Genomic DNA, 19,256 nt, shown 5'->3' with positions numbered 1-19,256 from the left:
TAGTGACCCGTGCCGGACTTCACTGTGAGCGGATGTGACGGGCAGGTAGCGTTAACTTGTTCCTATGGACAAACAATGTAATATTATAAACAAAAGGTAACCCAGCAACGGCGATTATGAGCTTGTCCTCAGAATGAATGTTTTGGTAGGAACGAAAGATTACATCGTATGTTTCTCCAGGATCAGCCAGCGTGAAGGACGTCTATATTCCGATTGGCGGCTGGCGTTAGCCGCTGCTTGCCGCTGAACCGCGTCATAGCTCATTACCATAAAGTTGAAAAATTTCAACTTTCTGATTGACGCTCAACACGCTCAACACGCCCAAAACGCGACGCCGACAGATCTGCCGCTCCTTGCAGCTGAGAAAAGCCGGCTTCCATTTAAAATGAATGACTTCCGGTATCTTTAGACGCTCAAGTCGGTGGCGGTGTGAACGTACAGTTACAGAAATCACAGAGATGAGAAGGCTATGTATCGACTTGTCTAACTCTCGGGGTAACGGTGAATAAGCTAAAGTCCCAATAAATCGCCGTGTTCCTTTTAAGGGTTTATTGTCTCATCGCACCCCAGTATGCATGTATCTTGTAACTTGTTTTATTGATGATGCTGATGTTTCACCAGAGTGCACAGAAAGGACTTTGAATTAATATCTTTTATTTGCAGGTGTGTGTGTGTGTGTGTGTGTGTGTGTGTGTGTATGTACGTGTGTGTGTGTGTGTGTGTGTACGTGTGTGTGTACGTGTGTTTTGATTTTGTATAACATTATTGTTTGTCCAGTTTTCAAGCCAGAGGAGCTGAGGCAAGCCCTAATGCCAACACTTGAGGCCCTCTACAGGCAAGACCCAGAGTCACTGCCCTTCAGACAACCTGTAGACCCCATGTTACTAGGCATCCCTGTGAGTGTCCACAATACACGCCATACCTTAATTTTGATATTAAAGACTCACAGAAAGTATGATTTACCCATTCCTGCAAATGTATCTCTCCTGTTGCACAGGACTACTTTGACATTGTGAAGAATCCTATTGACTTATCCACCATCAAGCGCAAGCTGGATACAGGTCAATACCAGGAGCCTTGGCAGTATGTTGAAGATGTGTGGCTCATGTTCAACAATGCCTGGTTGTACAACCGTAAAACATCCCGTGTCTACAAGTACTGCACCAAACTAGCAGAAGTGTTTGAAGCAGAGATTGATCCTGTCATGCAGGGCCTGGGCTACTGCTGCGGCAGGAAGGTGAGACAACATGAAATGGGAATTTAAATGGGAAAAACTTTTAACTATGCTTATCTTATCACTTCACATTATCTTTACCTTTATGTTGTTTTTAACATCAATGCCAACTTCAGTTTTTAACTGACACATGCTCCTCTGATGTTTTCACAGTATGAGTTCTCACCCCAGACACTGTGTTGCTATGGCAAACAGTTGTGTACCATTTCCAGGGACGGCACCTACTACAGCTACCAGAACAGGTAAGATTGTATTACAACTCTGCTGAGGGGTAGAGTGGGGTTGTAAAGATTAGGTGTGCAGCTCAATCTTCAAAGATAATACATGGACAAGAGATGCATTACATACACCCATACCAACAAAGCTGTAAGTAACTTATTCACATGACTTTTCCTTTTTGTAGGGGTGTTACAGATACCACTATGAGTTATATATTGTGGCATTATGGCAGCAGAATGGGCATTATCTGGCCCTGTCTTGTCCTTATCTCTGTTGTGCCTGAGAACCAGCACCAAAGCTCCCCCTGGTGTGCAGAATCTGCTTCTGCACCTCTATCATTCCAATGCAACACCATTCAATTAATACAGATCCGTGCTACTAAATTCTGTGAGGTTTACCAACTTAGGATTCAAGACTTACAACAAAAGTCAGTTTTTATGAGACATTAATGGATCCTTATAATGTCCAAGAAGTTCTGAGCAGGGTGTTATCATTTGACAAAACGTGATCTAATTTTCTAAAGTATTAAAACTGAAATATCCATGGACATCAATAAAATTTATTTAGTCACATAATTTAACAGTTTTTCCACCTGCACATTTGTATTTGCGTCATTTATCCTGTCTCCATTGGCATAACGTAACATTCCTTTATCTGCTCGTAATGCATGTTGCTTATGTTATAAATGATTGTATTTTCCCGTATTCCAGCATGCAGTCAGTTGGTGTCATATTGACATACAGTAGTTTCCTTTTAGAAAATGTATTTCTTCTTTATTCATTCATTTACCAATATTAACATTTTAGCATGTTAACCCCATTTCTGTTCCAGTTTGAATGAGAGTGGCTGAATCATGACCATTTCATCTGTCACTAACATGTATATGTACCTCTGCCTGTATGTGTCCCTCCACCTGTCCGCTGCCCATGCTCCGTCCTCGGTTGTTGCCGTGTGCTCCGTTTACTCTGCATTCTGCCACCTGTACGCCGGTTTGCCTGTGCTGCTACTGTGTGTGCTGGCTGCAGTTCACCCAAATATGGCCTTATTGCCGACAGGTATCACTTCTGTGAGAAGTGCTTCAACGAGATCCAGGGCAACAGTGTGACCCTGGGGGATGACCCGGCACAGCCACAGACGTAAGTTACCTGGCCCGGTTGGCTGAACACCACCTGATGATCATCTTGCGAGATTATCAGGCTGTTTTCTCTCGACTTTTTCTGTGGAAAGGCGTTTCAATCACAGGAGCCAATATGAATTTGGTTGTCTCTTTATCTCTTTTTTTCGTGCAGCATGATATCAAAAGAGCAGTTTGAAAAGAAGAAAAATGACATGTTGGACCCTGAACCGTGAGTACTGTCTGGAGAGTGACTTCAGTTTGTCATTTATGTTATGACAGTGATTCTTCCTTACCAATTTTTGCAACAAAAGCACAAAAAAGCAAATATTTGTCCTTGTCAGGTTTGTTGAATGTAAAGACTGTGGACGAAAGATGCATCAGATCTGCGTGCTGCACTACGATGTCATTTGGCCATCAGGGTAAGTCTTGCTATGGCTGTTGGACAACTATCCAGCCATTTAAGCATACTTAACAGAAAGCCTATTTGCAGAGTATAGAACTCGTACTTCTTACTAGGAAATTGTATTTGCTGGTTTTACTGTATGTTGACTCTAAACTGTAGTTTGATCTTTCTTCTTCTAGCTTTATCTGTGACAACTGTCTGAAGAAGTCTGGCAAAACAAGAAAAGAGAACAAGTTTTCAGCCAGAAGTGAGTTGCATTTAATAGTAAAACGACCGTAACATTTCATTCAATTAGAAATTTTCGTTTTTATTTGATCACAAAAGTCTCAATGTTTATACCTTGAATTGATATTAAAAGCATTTTGTTTTTGTGTTTGTGCTGGTCTTTGTAAAGGGTTGCAGTCGACCAGGTTGGGGACGTACATCGAAGACAGAGTGAATAAGTACTTGAAAAGGCAGAACCACCCAGAGGCTGGTGAGGTGTTTGTGCGAGTGGTGGCCAGCTCTGACAAAAATGTGGAGATTAAGCCTGGCATGAAGTCTAGGTAAGGTTCTCGCCTGCTGATAAAGTGTGCCTCTCCTGATTTGCTAAAACATTTGTTAAATGTGGAATAACATGATAGTTTTCATTGTGTGTCTGCTTTCTAAATGTAAGCTCAACTGGAAACCACACCACCTACCACTTAAGTTTTCTGATCTTAAAACCAAACCAGGAGAGAAGTTGGGATCATATAAATGCTTTTTAAGAAAATGTGCTAACACAGAGGTTGTGTGAGGTTGATAATGTTATTCACATGTGAATGGGCATCTCTGTAGGTAGCTCAGTAGGTGTTGCCCCCAAACATTGACTCTTTGCATTGATGGATTTAAATGTGTTAAATAAAGACTTGCAAATACAGCACAGTTGTCTCTAGATTATAAAAAGGTAAGTCTCCAAGTGAGCAAACAAGTCCTAAACAATTAATTAAAATAACTTTACTTATGCTTCTTTGTTTTCACAGGTTTGTGGACTCAGGCGAGATGGTGGAGACCTTTCCTTACAGAACCAAAGCACTTTTTGCATTTGAGGAAATAGATGGGGTTGATGTTTGTTTCTTTGGCATGCATGTCCAGGAGTACGGCTCAGAGTGCCCCTTTCCAAATACTAGGTAAACTACAGGAGAAAAAAATGATGCGTGCATTTTGTCTGTTTTTACTTTGGTATTTTGTTTGTATTGCTCTTTGATTAAATTCTCCATATTTGTTTTGCAGACGGGTTTACATATCATACCTCGACAGTATTCACTTCTTCAGACCTCGTGCGCTAAGGACTGCAGTGTACCATGAGATCTTAATAGGCTACCTGGAGTATGTGAAGAAACTGGGGTGGGTTAAGAGTAACTTTACACGGTGTAGTGTTTTACACACTTTCAACCAATGCTCAATGTATCACTCCTGCAAGTGGCTGACCGCTCTTGTTGCCCTTAGATATGTGATGGGTCACATCTGGGCCTGCCCACCCAGCGAAGGAGATGACTACATTTTTCACTGCCACCCTCCTGACCAGAAGATCCCGAAGCCCAAGAGGCTCCAAGAGTGGTACAGAAAGATGCTGGACAAGGCTTTTGCTGAGAGGATCCTACACGATTACAAGGTCAGAAAATGATCACCACGTTATTTCTTTGTGACTCTCAAGATTTTCTCTGTACAATTTTGCCACCAGTTATTGGAATTGTGAAGTATGTAAGTCTGGGTGTCTGACTGTTTGGGTCTGTCTTTGATTAGGTGTCAGTCAGATGCCATACCTTATTACGTTATAGATTTTATGAGTCTGCTCTGGATTAGGCTGAACATTTTACAATGACTTCACATAATTTTGGTTTGTACAGGGCTTGACATTAACTTTTTGAGGCACTTGTTCTTTGGACAAGTACATTTACATTTCACTTGTCCATGCACAAAAGTCACTTTTACTATATAAAATTTATAAAACTTTTTGCCACTAAATGTTGGTGTTAACGGGTTTTTTCCCCCTACAATTTCACTTTCTACCCGGCAGAGGCTGATTAACCAAGGGATCCCTTAAAAGATGTAGCTACTTTACAGTTGATTAGCTGATATTTAATCCGGCAAGTTGTAACATTGTACTACTACTACATTTAACTAAAAGAGAAATGTTACTGGTTACGTTGCAGATTCAGATTTTATTCACAAAATATCACAATTAAAATATGGAGTAATCAGACTCATGGTAGTGCGCCATGTGCCACCCACCCAGCCCATTATGACACCCATTTAGCAAAAATCTGCTGGGTGGGGGAAGAGAAAAGGTAGAAGCCAATTAAAAAAAAGAAAAGAAAAAGAATTTTGTTTTAACTACAGTCAGTGCCATCTTTTTTTGTCAATGGTAATGCATGTTGATATTGCCACAGTCAGTGTTTGACAGGGTGCTTGTCTTGTCATTATATTATCGTATGAATTTAACACTTCAGCAGAAGCATTCATATCCAAACAGGCTTAGTGGCTTGACGGTCATAAAGGGGGGTCTGACGGTTATAAAGTAACGTTAAAGTATGAATTTATTTTCTTTTTGGGGCTTTTCCCTTTTATTAGTGACACTGGATAGACAGGAAAAGGGGTGAGAGATGGGGGATAAAGTAGGGATTTAAATAGTTGAAGTAATTTTCCAGTGGTAATGTTATTACGGTTATATGTTAAGCACTCTAGTCTAAAAGGGACAAAGGAAGACAGCTCTCTTTACCCGATCAGCTGAGATTGTTATCTTCTGCCTTATGCTTAGAAGTGATAAATTTACAGCTCATAGCAACTTAATACAATATAGTGTGTGGCTTTTGTTTGATATGTAGTATTGGCAATAAGTGCCATTTAGTGAGTTTCCTCTTAGCCAAAGGCTTCAAGTGAATTTAAGCTGGGCTTTTATTGTGAAGGGAAAAGACAGAAAAGCCTGCGTTATGGCAGTGACTTTTTTTCCCTCAACAAACTAGAATAGACCACACAATAAAGGTTATTAGCCAATATAAAACGTTTTCCAAAAAAAAGATCGGATGAACGTTACTCAAGAAATTTGAAAGGCATACACAATTACACACGCACACACAGGGTCGTCTTTTAAGAGCTGTATTACAAGCTTGCCTGATGGAAGTTTTTTGTGTCTGTGTCCAGGACATTTTCAAACAGGCAACAGAAGACCGGATAACCAGTGCCAATGAGCTGCCGTACTTTGAGGGTGACTTTTGGCCTAATGTACTGGAGGAGAGCATCAAGGAGCTAGAGCAGGAGGAGGAAGAGAGGAAGAAGGAGGAGAACACAGCCTCCACTGAGACGACAGAGGTGAGTTAGATGGATTAGGTGCATTTAGAATTTTGAAATGGGTTTTTATGTGTGATATGTTTCTTGTTATGCCAAAATCAACAGCCTGACACTCAGGCCTCTTTTTCACCCCAGATTTTATCATCCTCAAGTCCTCATTATATTAAAGCTTTCAGCAGTCATTCAGACATTGTATAACCACTCAGCTTAATTGCATAACCTCATCTTGTCTGTTGTGTAATCTTTCTAAAAATTCATGTCCATCTATTTCAAGGGAGCCCAAGCTGACAGCAAGAATGCCAAAAAAAAGAATAACAAGAAAACCAACAAAAACAAGAGCAGCGTCAGCCGAGCCAATAAGAAAAAGCCTGGGATGCCGAATGTAGCCAATGACCTGTCCCAGAAGCTCTATGCTACGATGGAGAAACACAAAGAGGTGGGAAACCCTAACAACTATAATGTATTTCATGCAATCCATTTCCATAACTAAAATGCCATTTCATGCAACATTGTAGCAACTAAGTTGTTTTTAACACTTGATACTATACTGTACTTTTAAGCCAAACTGGTAGGTTGACATGGATGTCCAAATATTTCCACAGAACAGGTTATTTAATGTTACTGTACATCTAACATCTGGGCAGGTAAGTACACCAGCACACAACAGGATCCATTGGCATCAGAGAGCAGTTCAGATACATTGCATGTAGAAATTGCCTCCTGCATGGGATGGACTTAGAGTTGGGAATTTATTACAGCATACTTTGGCTCTTCTTACAACTAATTGACACGGTTCTCCTTCTTTCTACAACCAGGTGTTTTTTGTCATCCATCTCCATGCTGGGCCAGTCATTAACACCCTGCCACCCATTATGGACCCCGACCCTCTGTTGACCTGTGACCTGATGGATGGCCGTGATGCCTTTCTGACTTTGGCCAGGGACAAGCACTGGGAGTTCAGCTCACTGAGAAGATGCAAATGGAGCACAATGTGTATGTTGGTAGAGCTGCACAACCAAGGCCAGGACCGCTTTGTGTACACCTGCAATGAGTGCAAGCACCACGTAGAGACTCGATGGCACTGCACCGTCTGCGAGGTAGGCAATAATGGCACTATACCGATATGTTTTGAAATCTATATCAGTTATGAATAAAATTCAAATGTTATCACAACCTTAATGGGGTCTTCCTTATCTTTCATCAGGACTACGACCTATGCATAAACTGCTACAACGCTAAGGGCCACGAGCACCAGATGGTGAAGTGGGGCCTAGGTCTGGACGACGACAGCAACGGTCAGGGTGGAGAGGCCTCCAAGAGCCCTCAAGAGAGCCGTCGTCTCAGCATCCAGCGCTGCATCCAGTCCCTGGTCCATGCCTGCCAGTGCCGTAATGCCAACTGCTCTCTTCCTTCATGCCAGAAGATGAAGAGGGTGGTTCAACACACCAAAGGCTGCAAGCGTAAAACAAATGGTGGCTGCCCTGTGTGCAAGCAGCTCATCGCTCTATGTTGTTATCACGCCAAGCACTGTCAGGAGAACAAGTGTCCTGTTCCCTTCTGTCTCAACATAAAGCACAAACTCCGTCAGCAGCAGCTGCAGCACAGGCTCCAGCAGGCTCAAATGATGCGCCGCAGAATGGCAACCATGGCTGGAAGGGGTATGCCCATGCCATCTCCACCTACCTCAGCTGCCCCTGACACCCCCAACTCTGTGCAGCAGCCTAATACACCCCAGACCCCCCAGCCCATGCCCAACCAGCCCCAACAACAGCAGCCACCAAATCCTAACAATATTGGCCAGGGCTTCCCCAACAATGGCCGCAACAGCCAGCCCCCAACACCAGGGCCGCAGGGCAAACCAGGGCCTCAGTCATCCCCTCTTCATCAGCAGCAGTCACCTCTGCCTAACATGCCCCACCAACAGCAGCCTCAGCCACCACAGCAGCAACAACAGCAGCCGCAGCCACTGCTGGCAGCCCTAAAGGTGGCCAGACAGATTGAGATGGTAGCCAAGGCAAAGCAGCAGCAGCAGCAACAACAGCAGCAGCAGCAGCCGCAACAGCAGAATTATGCCATGAATGGGATGCCTATTAACCACCCACGTATGATGGGGCCCATCCCGGGTCAAATGCAGATGATGCAGGGGCCACGGGGCCCCCAGGTAATGCAGGCTATGCAGCAAGGTCAGTGGGGTCCAGGGATGCAGAATCCCATGCAAAATCCCCAGAGTCATCAGCCACAGGTCCCTCCTCAACAGGGGCCCTTGACCCCTCAGCAGGCTCAGGGGAGCCCTATGCTCCAGCAGGGTCAGCTCATGCAGAGGCCCATGATGCCCCAGCAACATGGCCTCCAAATGCCTGGGGTCATGCCTCCCCAGGGGCCTTCACAGCAGGGCATGACACCACAGCAGCAAAACATGCCACGGGGGATACCTGGTAACATTGCTCCGAGTGCCCTGCAGGAATTATTGCGCACCCTCAAATCTCCCAGCTCCCCACAGCAGCAACAGCAGGTCCTCAACATCCTAAAGTCTAACCCCCACCTCATGGCCGCTTTCATTAAACAGAGGACAGCCAAGTACCAGGCCACCCAGCCACAGCAGCAGCAGCAGCAGCAGCAGCAGCAGCAGCAGGCGCAGCAGCAGAACGCTCAGGCCATGCTTGGATCCCAGGCAGGAATGCAGGCCATGGCAGCCATGGCAAACCAGGTGCAGAGGCCAGTGATGGCACCTCAGCAGCAGCCTCCTCAGCAGGCAGGGCCCCAGGCCATGGCACCCATGGGCCCCCAAGGCCAGATGATGAATGCTGCTCAAAATGGCAATCCCCAACTCTATCGCCGACAGCAGCTGCTCAGGATGCAGCAGATGCAACAGCAGGCACAGCAGCAGGGAGGCATGCCTCAGGGCCATGGTCAGTTCCCCCAACAGCAGCCAGGGCCAGCAAGCTACTCCCAGCTCCGTATGCAGCAGCAATTGGCTATGCAAGGAGGTGGAGGGCCCATGGGACAGCTCCCTCCCACGTCTCAAATGGGTCAACCTGGTATGGGCATGGATGGGCCCCAGAACCTCCTCCAGCAGCGCATGCTTCAGCAGCAGCAGCAGATGTTAAAGCAGCAGATGGGATCTCCAGCACAGGCTAACTCGATGAGTCCACAACCTCACATGCTCCAAGGCCAAGCCCAGGGAGGAGCTCACTTACCTGGCCAGACAATGGCAAACACCCTGGGAAACCAAGTGCGCTCCCCAGCCCCAGTGCAATCGCCCCGTCCACCTTCGCAGCAGCCCCCGCATTCCAGTCCCTCCCCAAGAATACAGCCCCATCCTTCACCTCAACACGGCACCCTCCACTCCAGCTCGCCCCACCCCAGCCTTGGAGGCCCAATGTCAGGCTCCATGGAGCAGGGACACATGGGAACACCGGAGCAGAGTGCCATGCTCCCGCAACTTAACACACCAAACAGAGGGGGGTTGAATAATGACATGGGTATGGTGGGTGACACGACAGGAGACACGCTGGAGAAATTTGTTGAAGGATTGTAGCATTTTGGGACAGAGAAAGGCCTTGTTCTGTTTTCAGCTGATAATGTTTTGTACTTGCTAATGTAAAAAGCTAAAAGAAATACAAACAAATTAGTCATATGAGGCCTACAGACTGTGAACTTTCCTTAAACCAAGGGACTGCTTTTTCTTCCAACACAGAGAGCGATTTAATAATTGCTATTGAAAAGAAGACAACAAAGACACAAAGAATATATTTTTGGTTCAGACCAGCCATGCAAGAATTTGCCCTGGTCTTTGTGGTGTTTTCATTTGTTTTTCCATTTGTTATGCTCTGGTATTGACTTTTTTAACAAAACTTCTCAAAACAAAAAATATTTCATTTTATTAATTTTTTATTTTGTACCTTTGCAAATTAATATTGTGTTCGTGTTGAGAAGACTGTAAAATAATTTGTCTGGGAATTTTTGCCAGGTTTCTCCTCTTGCTCAGTTTCTCTGTTCCTGGCTAATTTATTCTAATATGCCATTTTTCAAAAGGACTGCCTTTGGGAAAGCCTTAGTTTCTTTCCTGTTTGCAGAGTCTATGGGAGATAAATGTATTTGTATAGATCTAGGAACTATTGCACACACCCAGACACAAAAAGCAGGTGTAAAAGAATCCTGCATTGAGGCTTGTTAACGTTCACAGGTGCCAGAATGTTCTTTTTACTGGCCTGGGCCCAGTATTTGTCTTGCAAATGTTTAAAAAAAAATTGCTTTGTCTCTCCCTCAGTCAAAAAGAATTCTCAATTCTCTCTGAACCTCTTTTGCCTGTGGTGGGAAATTAACTTGTTTGACTGCTGATTTGTGTTTAGAGAGTTTTGTGCATCATTTTCTCTCTTGCATTAAACTTGACTTGATGATGAACTGTTCTCTAATGTAAATCATGCAGCTCGACAGTACTGTAAATATTCAGAAAATAAGAATGAAATCACTGTACAAATTGGTTAAAATGGCTCATTTCGTACTTATATACCATATTGTTAAATAAACCTGTGTGCCACAGACTCCGTTTCTGTTTCTATTTGGAGAGGACTCTATTGTGGTACAGCAACAGTGTAAACAATTCTGTACATTATAATGTTAAGGATAAACTTCAAAATCTCCCCCCCCCCCCCCCCCCCCCCCCACACACACACACACACAGACCCTAAGTCTAACAACTAATCAAATATCAAAATAGACAATTATCAAATTGTTTCAGCATCAACATTTTTTTAAACATGTATTTGTTTTTATATCATAGTTAAGATGACCACTCTTTGACCTTGACTGGCATATTAATTTTTGTCAAATGATGATACAAATACGACTAGTAGTGTTTTAAAACATACCTATGGATTTAAACGGTGCACTTTTTACATTTACATTAGATGACTTACAAACACTGGAGAAATTTCCACTTTTCATCGGGCAGTGTGGTAGACGCCCTGCTGACGTCATTACAAGGCGCAGTCGCGGGTCTTGCATGTGCTGCCGTCGTACGCATAGGTCGTACGGCGTGTGTCCCCTCGGTCAGTCGACCAGTCTTGTCTTGCCCCTGGTTTATCATGTCCCGCTGTCTCGCGCTGGCTCGGTTCGCCCTCGGTTCTTCTCAGAGGACCAACTCACGGCTAACGTCATGTGCACGAGGTCTGAGCAGCCGAATTACCTCGCGCTCCTTCACCAGAGGTAACGTTAAGTGGTTTGGGAGCTAGCCCAGATCACAGTAAACAGCTGCGGTTCAATTTGACTTCATTTACCAGGCTGCAGTCAAACGCCGCAAGCTGGTGTTAGTCCGATAGCTTAATTAGAAACTACAAAACTGCTAAATCCGAATTAAAATCGAGGGATGGCATACAAGACACAGTTATGACATCAGATTTTATTTTTTTTATAGCCTAACATAGATACATTTATGATTTATAAATGTCGGCATCAAATCCTGAACCTACCAAACTGATAGGTTCATGTTTTCAAGCATGTCTGTAAACCCTGTTTAGTGACCATGTTTAGTTGAGTTTATTGGACCTGTATCAGACTTGCAGCTTGGGCAGCAGCCAAGGTGGAGCAGTCGGCCCAAAGTGTGGAGCTCCCAGCGGTCCTGTCTCGGCTTCAGCCAGCAGTCTTACTACAGCACCCAGGAGGCAGAGAAAGAGCCTGAGGAGGAGCCTCTGCACACTATCATCAGTGATACTGAGTCTGTTCAAGGTGGTATAAGAGCTGCAGACATACAGTACATCTCCTTTAATGTCACAGAGAAGCTGATCATTTGTTAGGTTAAAAAAAAAAAAAAAAAAAAATCTGAATGTTGTTCTATCCTTGATCCATGCAGGTAGCTTGTCCAAACATGAATTTCAGGCTGAGACGAAGAAACTGCTGGACATTGTTGCCAGGTCCTTGTATTCAGAGAAAGAGGTAAGTGTGTTTGAAAGAGAGAGAGAGAGATACTGAGAGATTGGTTCTTATCAGTCTCAATGTGTTTCCTAATTGGCCCCTATTATGTGAACCTTTTCCGGAAGATTTAACAATCAACATCAGCCTTGGCAACCAGTGATAAATTCAACATGGATAATGAATTACACACCCCCCACCTTGATGTCAATGCTAGCAGCTGTTTTGCCGTTTAAATACTGCACTTTATAATGCGTCTACGGTCTACTGGTGCAGGAAGCGAGCTGTTCTTTTAGCGAGGAGCCACATTTCCTGTGTCCAGTGTCCTTTTAATTGTCTGTGATATGCATTTTCAGATTACTTATAAAACACAGTAGGGCGGAGATTGTTTTTGTTTTTTAAAACACTTTTTAAAATGAAAGCTTAGTAATGTTGATGTAGCCTTAGCCGGAGTGACATTTCAGTAAATGAACTATAACTGTTCTTTGCTTCCGCGTCCCACCAGGTGTTTATCAGGGAGCTGATCTCCAACGGCAGTGACGCTCTGGAAAAACTGCGCCACAAACTGGTGACAGCAGGTGGTGAAACGGCTCAGATGGAGATCCACCTGCAGACCGATGGTGCCAAGGGCACCTTCACCATTCAGGTATACCCATGACTGTGTAAAATGTGCAGTCTGCATGAGTTAATGGTTGATTGGTATTATTTCTACCAGTAAGGAAGACCCCATTAAGACAGACCGTTTTCTTTCAGCCCCATGTTAATTTTCTGTTAGACATACAACATAGCCCTGTTCCACTGCAGGAATGTATAGGGCCAGGCCCTCCCCAGTGTTAGGGGAGAGGAGGCCATTCAGAGGGAGCAGGAGTTGATAGCAGGAGAAGATGTCTCAACATCTGGCAGAAATTGTAGAAGAAAAAAAAAGAATCTCAGTGGATGCAAAACCAAAAAACTATGAAGTGGTTTGATGCTCTCAAAGCCGCTTTGGGCTACCGAGTGACATGTTTCTGTTGGTCCCAGCAGTCTCCTAGATCCAGAGTTAACTTGAAAGAAAACCATAAACCAATATCAGCATCACTTCTTTCATTGATTGTCCCACGACGACTTGTTTATCTTCCCTTCTACACAGTACATAACAATGACGTAGTTGGTCCCACTGTAGCTTTTTAAATGAGGTTTATCCAAAATGTCCCAGTTTTCTTAAATACAGTAGGAACCAGGTTACTATAAGTAAAAAGGGCTTCTGATGAACTCTGGTTCCTGGTCTGTCTTTGAAATGGATGCCACCTGGTGGATGGATATCATACAACAAGCTGTAACGACTTTTTGAGTGACTGTGATTTTCTGGACTCTTAACAGGACACAGGAGTAGGGATGAACCAAGAGGAGCTGGTGGCCAACCTGGGGACTATTGCCCGCTCCGGTTCCAAGGTGACATTCTTCCACGCTCACCTAGCTTTTGGATATACGACTAACAATCCAATAAATCCATCCGTTTGTCTATGAATGTCACACCTGTATTCATGATGTATCCTCCTCATTCTGTCATAATAATCATCTCTTCACCACACTGCAGGCCTTTTTGGATGCCCTGCAGAACCAGGCAGAGGCCAGCAGCACCATCATTGGTCAGTTTGGTGTGGGATTCTACTCTTCCTTCATGGTGGCTGACCGTGTTGACGTCTACTCGCGGTCCGCTGAACTCGACGCACCCGGATACAAGTGGTCCTCAGACGGGTGAGAGGGAGAGAAGGGATGGGAATGAAAGTCTTTGATATCCACGTCAAGAGTAGGGAAAATGAAATTTTCAGAGTTTGGTTCTGTTCTGCGGCAGAACAAAGAGTGAATACATCGGTGAAATAACCAATTGTGATCCTCTGGCGTTGTCTTCTTCAGCTCTGGAGTTTTTGAGATTGCTGAAGCCAGTGGTGTTCAACAGGGAACAAAGATCGTGCTGCACCTCAAAGACGACTGCAAGGAGTTTTCCACCGAGGACAGAGTTAAAGGTAAAGAGTTAAACTGCTGGAGCTCCTTCTACACCAGCAGTGATAAAACACATTAGTGTAGCATCACTCCATGGCCTTACAAGCTGTTGAATCTCTTTCAGATGTTGTGACAAAGTACAGCAACTTTGTCAGCTTCCCCATCTTCCTGAACGGACGGAGGCTCAACACACTGCAGGTGAGCCTGTCTGATTCTGTTGTTCTCTCTGTCTCAATCCAAAAACCTTCTAAATTCATGGTATGAATACGGTGAAACTTTGCTTGACCAGTGCAGCTGTTTTTAGCAGCAAGTTCTGCATAATGCAAAACAAAAATCTCATATTACAAGCAACCAAGAATACACATCATTTCACTATTGCTTACATGCTGATATTGTGCCCCTGTTGTGAACCTTAAAGGCTTAACGCCTGTTAATTATGCAGCGAGGCTGAAGAATACATCTGGAGTTAGGTTTCACTGTAATACTTTCAAATGTATATACGTGAGATTTTTTTCTGTTCTTTTATTATTAATGGTTGTTTGGCCTCTGTCTTCCATCAGGCTTTGTGGATGATGGAGCCCAAGGAAATTAGTGACTGGCAGCATGAGGAATTCTACCGTTATGTCGCCCAAGCCTACGACAAGCCTCGCTACACGCTGCACTACCGTGCCGACGCCCCGCTCAACATCCGAAGCATCTTTTACGTCCCTGACACGGTGAGTGGAAAATCTCACCAGCCAACTTAAAGTGAATGTTTCTGTTTCACATTCCCCCCCCCTCGGCTAATCTGGGATTGAAATCAGCAACTTTTCATAAATGTGTCAAAACAACCGCTAAAATAATGCCAACCTGTGTGAAAGGTCATGTTATGTAACACAATTAGTTTTTTTTTTTTTTTGGTGGTATTGAGTACACATTGATTTATCTTTATTACAAATAATTATTTGTCAACAGAAGCCGAGCATGTTTGATGTGAGCAGGGAGATGGGCTCCAGTGTGGCTCTGTTCAGCAGGAAGGTCCTGATCCAGACCAAAGCCACTGACATCTTGCCCAAGTGGCTGCGCTTCCTCCGAGGTCTGGATCCTCCCAAGTGCCTCCACCCGCTCCTGGTGGAGCTGCTTGTTTTTACTCTACTGTTTCTAAATGCATGATTATATTAATATTATGTTTCATTTTTAGTGCGTAGCTGAACATTGTGTGTGTGTGTGGGTGTGTGTAGGTGTGGTGGACAGTGAGGACATCCCGCTGAATCTGAGCAGAGAGCTGTTGCAAGAGAGCGCCCTCATCAGGTGAAGCACCAGTTTTAAACGTTTTACTATGAAACTCACCTGTTTTTTGTATTTAAGGTATCATCATTTAAGAGCTAAACAAACATGTTTGTTTAGCTCTTAAATGATTAAAATCTAAATTTCTTTGTAGGATTTACTTATAAATTCCTAATGCCGTTGTCAGTTTCTTTTACTTATTACGTACTTATTTTTTTTACCCTCACCTCTGGCTTCAGGAAGCTCCGTGACGTGTTGCAGCAGAGGGTGATCCGCTTCCTGCTGGACCAGAGCAAGAAGGAGCCAGAGAAGTATAACAAGTTCTTTGAGGACTACGGCCTCTTCATGAGGGAGGGCATCGTCACCACTCAGGAACAAGATGTCAAGGTGACTTTGAAAATGCAAAAAACTTCTTCTTTTTCTTCTTTTTATTTTTTTTTTTTAACAAATTTCAAAAGCAGCGGGAATGTGGTATCTTGCATATGATTGCAATACAGTTTGACCCTCCATGCTGTCTCTGCACAGGAGGATATTGCAAAGCTGTTGAGGTTTGAGTCTTCTGCTCTACCAGCGGGCCAGCACACCAATCTGATGGAGTACTCCTCCCGCATGAAGGCTGGCACACGCAACATCTACTACCTGTGCGCCCCCAACCGCCATCTTGCAGAGCACTCCCCCTACTATGAGGCCATGAAACAGAAAGACATGGAGGTGAGCAAGTGGTGTGATGTGTGCTGAGAAATTAACATTTAACTTGTGATATAATAAATATTTTGTAGCACCTCACAGAGGGCAGTTTATCACATTATTCCCGGAAAGCAAAGGAGCTTTTAACGAAAGTCGGTCAGCTCTTATTTTCCAGTTGCATTGTAGGCCATATTCCTATTGATATATTCTTCAGTCCCATGTCCCTTTCACACTTGTTTTGTAAGATTTTTTTTTAGTTTTTTATTAGTATACACAGAAAGATATAATTCATTTAAATCTAAAATATTTGCTTACATTTGAGCCCCTTTGTGGCTTGAACTTTAATGTACCGTGTTTACTGTATCAGTTGGCCAGATGAATGCATCGATATTTTAACTCCTAACATAGTACATCAGAGATCTTCAACAGGGGGTCGGGGACCCCTAGGGAGTCCTCAGAGTTACTGCAGAAATTATTATGAAAATAATTATGAAAAAGTGACAAGAATTCAACATTATTAGCAAATATAAATCAATTTGTGAAAAAACTAGGTAGACACCCACATATGCAGTTAATTCTAAGCATTGGCTGTGCCACATGTACAGTATGTTTAACATTCAAACATTATTTATTAAATCATGCCAAAGTCCATATTCAATTCATTTAAAAGGTATGTATAAAGGCCTTAGGCTGTCCTACATGTTACGTTACATTTATTGTCAAATGAGAATAAAATAGACAATATTGTGGTTCTGTCAAGCTGATTAAAAGCTGTTCATTAAGGATGACAACTGCTGTGGACATTTCCCTTGGGTCTTTTGTGTACGTGCAGGTGTTGTTCTGCTACGAGCAGTTTGATGAGCTGACCCTGCTCCACCTCAGGGAGTTCGACAAGAAGAAGATGATCTCTGTGGAGACAGACATCGTGGTGGATCACTACAAAGAAGAGAAGTTTGAAGACAGCAAGCCCGGTTTGCTCCTCTCTCATATCTCCAGTTAAAGCTGAGCAGTGTAGCAGGACAACTCTGTGTCACGGTTGTAGTCCTCACTCCTGTTCATTGCCTTCTCTCTCCTACAGCCTCTGAGCGCCTGACGCAGGAGCAGGCCGATGACCTCATATCCTGGATGAAGAATGCCTTGGGCCCCCGAGTCACCAACATAAAGGTAAAGTTTACACGTCAGGGTCTCAAATGCGTTTTCCTGACAAGACATCAGCTCTATCGTGGATTTAAATCATTGCAAAATGTTTTTTTTCATGTCCGATCTCTTTAAGGTGGCCTCATATTCAGCCCGAAAAATGTCACATTGCATAATACTTTTCTCTGGCCCCTAGTTGACTCCACGCCTGGACACCCACCCAGCTATGATCACAGTGCTGGAAATGGGTGCTGCACGCCACTTCCTCCGCACCCAGCAGCTGGCTCGCACCCCTGAAGAGAGGGCTCAGATACTGCAGCCCACACTGGAGATCAATGCAGGGTGAGAGCGTGCGTGTGTGTGTATTTTACAAGATGGAATAAAAGAAAAATGATTACTTTAAATGTGTTTTTGTGTCCAGCTCTCACTATCTTGTATTTCTTTTTACCATCGAACAGACATGATCTGATCAAGAAGTTGCAGGCACTGAAGGACACCAACTCTGAGCTGGCTGGACTGCTACTAGAACAGGTACTGTGGGTCCGAGCTGCACATGGAAAACATCATTTATAGTAAGAAGGCCATTACTGTTTTGCTGATCTGCTCCAGCAAACTCAAGAAATCATTGTTGTCTTGATAAGTTCAGAATAATTTCCATTACAGTTGCCATCATTCCAACAATAAAGTCATGTCCTACAGGGGTTGCTGGAAAGTTTAGTTTAGTTAATGGTGAGGAAACGCTTTCTTTATGTCTTTATCTATTTATGGACAAGTTTCACATTTGAAGCATTTCAGCTGTTCACAAGGACATAATCCCTCCTGCTCCTGGTAGACTTTTACTTTGACACATATGCAGGAAGTCTTCCGTTATTGACAACAGCTCTTACAGCACTCAAAGAGTAGAAGTGAATGATAACTCTCAGAAGAAACAATATGACATTAAAAGTGTCTGATAGTTAATTAATAGCTGGTTAAGAATTTGTAATTTTCCCCAGTCTCTGTTGTGGCAGCACATAATCAACTTTGTGTGGGATATTTGTCTCTTAAAGTGAGTTGCCAATTGGCTTGAAGTATTATCCGTGCAGTTTCACACCATTATTTCTCTTTATCTATATTTTGCAGATCTATGATAACGCCATGATCACAGCAGGCCTGAACGACGATCCCCGACCGATGATTTCCCGCCTTAACGACCTGCTGACTAAAGCTCTGGAGAAGCACTGAGAGCTGTTTACAGACATGGACGGTGCAGACTGACTTGGTTTTGATGCATTTACAGCTGCTGAAGGGTGTACACAGCTGGAGAACTGCAGTTTTTGTCGAGAAATACTGGCCTGCAATCATAAAATGACATTTCCCCCCCTCTGGAGTACTTGTGAAGGCGTTTAAAGCTCAGATGGAGTGACAATTAACTGCTGAAAGCTTTGTAAACGTGTATGTCTTTAGGCTCTGTGTTCAGCACTATTTCTTCAGGCTTGTCCACATCTTCAATAATATGGATGCAAACAATGTAGAGATGAAGTTGGGAAAGCAAGAAGAGATGCATTAAAATGTTTGTCATGCTAAAAGTTTTATTCTAAAGTGTGCATTAGAGCTTTGAAGAGGTAAGAAACGGTTTCATTAGAAATGCAACATGTTATCACTGCTAGAGCTGTTAATGTGCTTTTTTTTTTTTTTAAATATGCCCTTGTTCTTTTTCCCTTAAAATCTCTCAAATTATTAATCTTTTTTCACATTTTATGTTTTGCAATTCATAAGAAGTGGAATACCTAATGTGGAAAAAGTTCATGTGATTAAATCTTTTTTGAACTGGGTCAAATGAAAAAAGAACTGGTAGATGGTGTGTGTGACTTGTCATCTGTCAGTGGTCAAACATGAATTCTCTACAGGTGTCATTGATACTAATAAAACGTATTTAAAATACTGTATAAGCATTTATGGAGCTGTTGGTGTCCTGTGTGTATTGCTAATAACGTGAGTAAACAAGATAC

The 19,256-nt window shown here is 43.4% G+C and overlaps 2 protein-coding genes and 1 long non-coding RNA gene across 11 annotated transcripts in view; 2 read left to right on the top strand and 1 right to left on the bottom strand.

The window, feature by feature from the left end:
- LOC116702634 (uncharacterized) overlaps positions 1–4,388 on the bottom strand; it is a 37,668-nt gene extending 33,280 nt beyond the window's left edge. The window contains exon 1 of the long non-coding RNA XR_004335225.1: positions 4,377–4,388. This is a non-coding gene — a long non-coding RNA (uncharacterized LOC116702634). The remainder of the gene's footprint in view (positions 1–4,376) is intronic.
- The window catches only part of crebbpb (CREB binding lysine acetyltransferase b), a 52,944-nt gene extending 42,118 nt beyond the window's left edge, over positions 1–10,826 (top strand). For 3 of the 9 annotated variants that reach the window (XM_032536939.1, XM_032536940.1, XM_032536948.1), the window contains exons 17-31: positions 778–896; positions 998–1,237; positions 1,388–1,476; positions 2,479–2,589; positions 2,743–2,799; positions 2,912–2,989; positions 3,153–3,220; positions 3,356–3,518; positions 3,975–4,121; positions 4,225–4,338; positions 4,441–4,606; positions 6,136–6,303; positions 6,557–6,718; positions 7,098–7,379; positions 7,487–10,826. In XM_032536939.1, the coding sequence (XP_032392830.1) occupies positions 778–896; positions 998–1,237; positions 1,388–1,476; positions 2,479–2,589; positions 2,743–2,799; positions 2,912–2,989; positions 3,153–3,220; positions 3,356–3,518; positions 3,975–4,121; positions 4,225–4,338; positions 4,441–4,606; positions 6,136–6,303; positions 6,557–6,718; positions 7,098–7,379; positions 7,487–9,820 (4,298 nt within the window). In that variant the 3' untranslated portion in view covers positions 9,821–10,826. The remainder of the gene's footprint in view (positions 1–777; positions 897–997; positions 1,238–1,387; positions 1,477–2,478; positions 2,590–2,742; positions 2,800–2,911; positions 2,990–3,152; positions 3,221–3,355; positions 3,519–3,974; positions 4,122–4,224; positions 4,339–4,440; positions 4,607–6,135; positions 6,304–6,556; positions 6,719–7,097; positions 7,380–7,486) is intronic. The other 6 variants (XM_032536946.1, XM_032536944.1, XM_032536943.1 and 3 more) reach the window with 4 other exon arrangements.
- A 423-nt stretch (positions 10,827–11,249) lies between these two features.
- trap1 (TNF receptor-associated protein 1) lies at positions 11,250–19,190 on the top strand. Its single transcript, XM_032537094.1, has 18 exons — positions 11,250–11,490; positions 11,839–12,009; positions 12,134–12,216; positions 12,698–12,838; positions 13,552–13,623; positions 13,769–13,929; positions 14,089–14,198; positions 14,300–14,373; positions 14,736–14,891; positions 15,130–15,250; positions 15,396–15,465; positions 15,681–15,828; positions 15,967–16,152; positions 16,961–17,099; positions 17,207–17,292; positions 17,462–17,607; positions 17,724–17,796; positions 18,388–19,190. Exons 1-18 carry the CDS (start codon positions 11,370–11,372, stop codon positions 18,487–18,489), a joined length of 2,160 nt encoding a protein of 719 aa, XP_032392985.1. The 5' UTR covers positions 11,250–11,369; the 3' UTR covers positions 18,490–19,190.
- The last annotated feature ends 66 nt before the right edge of the window (positions 19,191–19,256 follow it).

This window comes from Etheostoma spectabile, chromosome 15, assembly GCF_008692095.1.
Source record: "Etheostoma spectabile isolate EspeVRDwgs_2016 chromosome 15, UIUC_Espe_1.0, whole genome shotgun sequence".
Taxonomy (NCBI): domain Eukaryota; kingdom Metazoa; phylum Chordata; class Actinopteri; order Perciformes; family Percidae; genus Etheostoma; species Etheostoma spectabile.
Note: the sequence above shows the minus strand (reverse complement) of the source record. Positions and strands in the feature narration are given on the sequence as shown.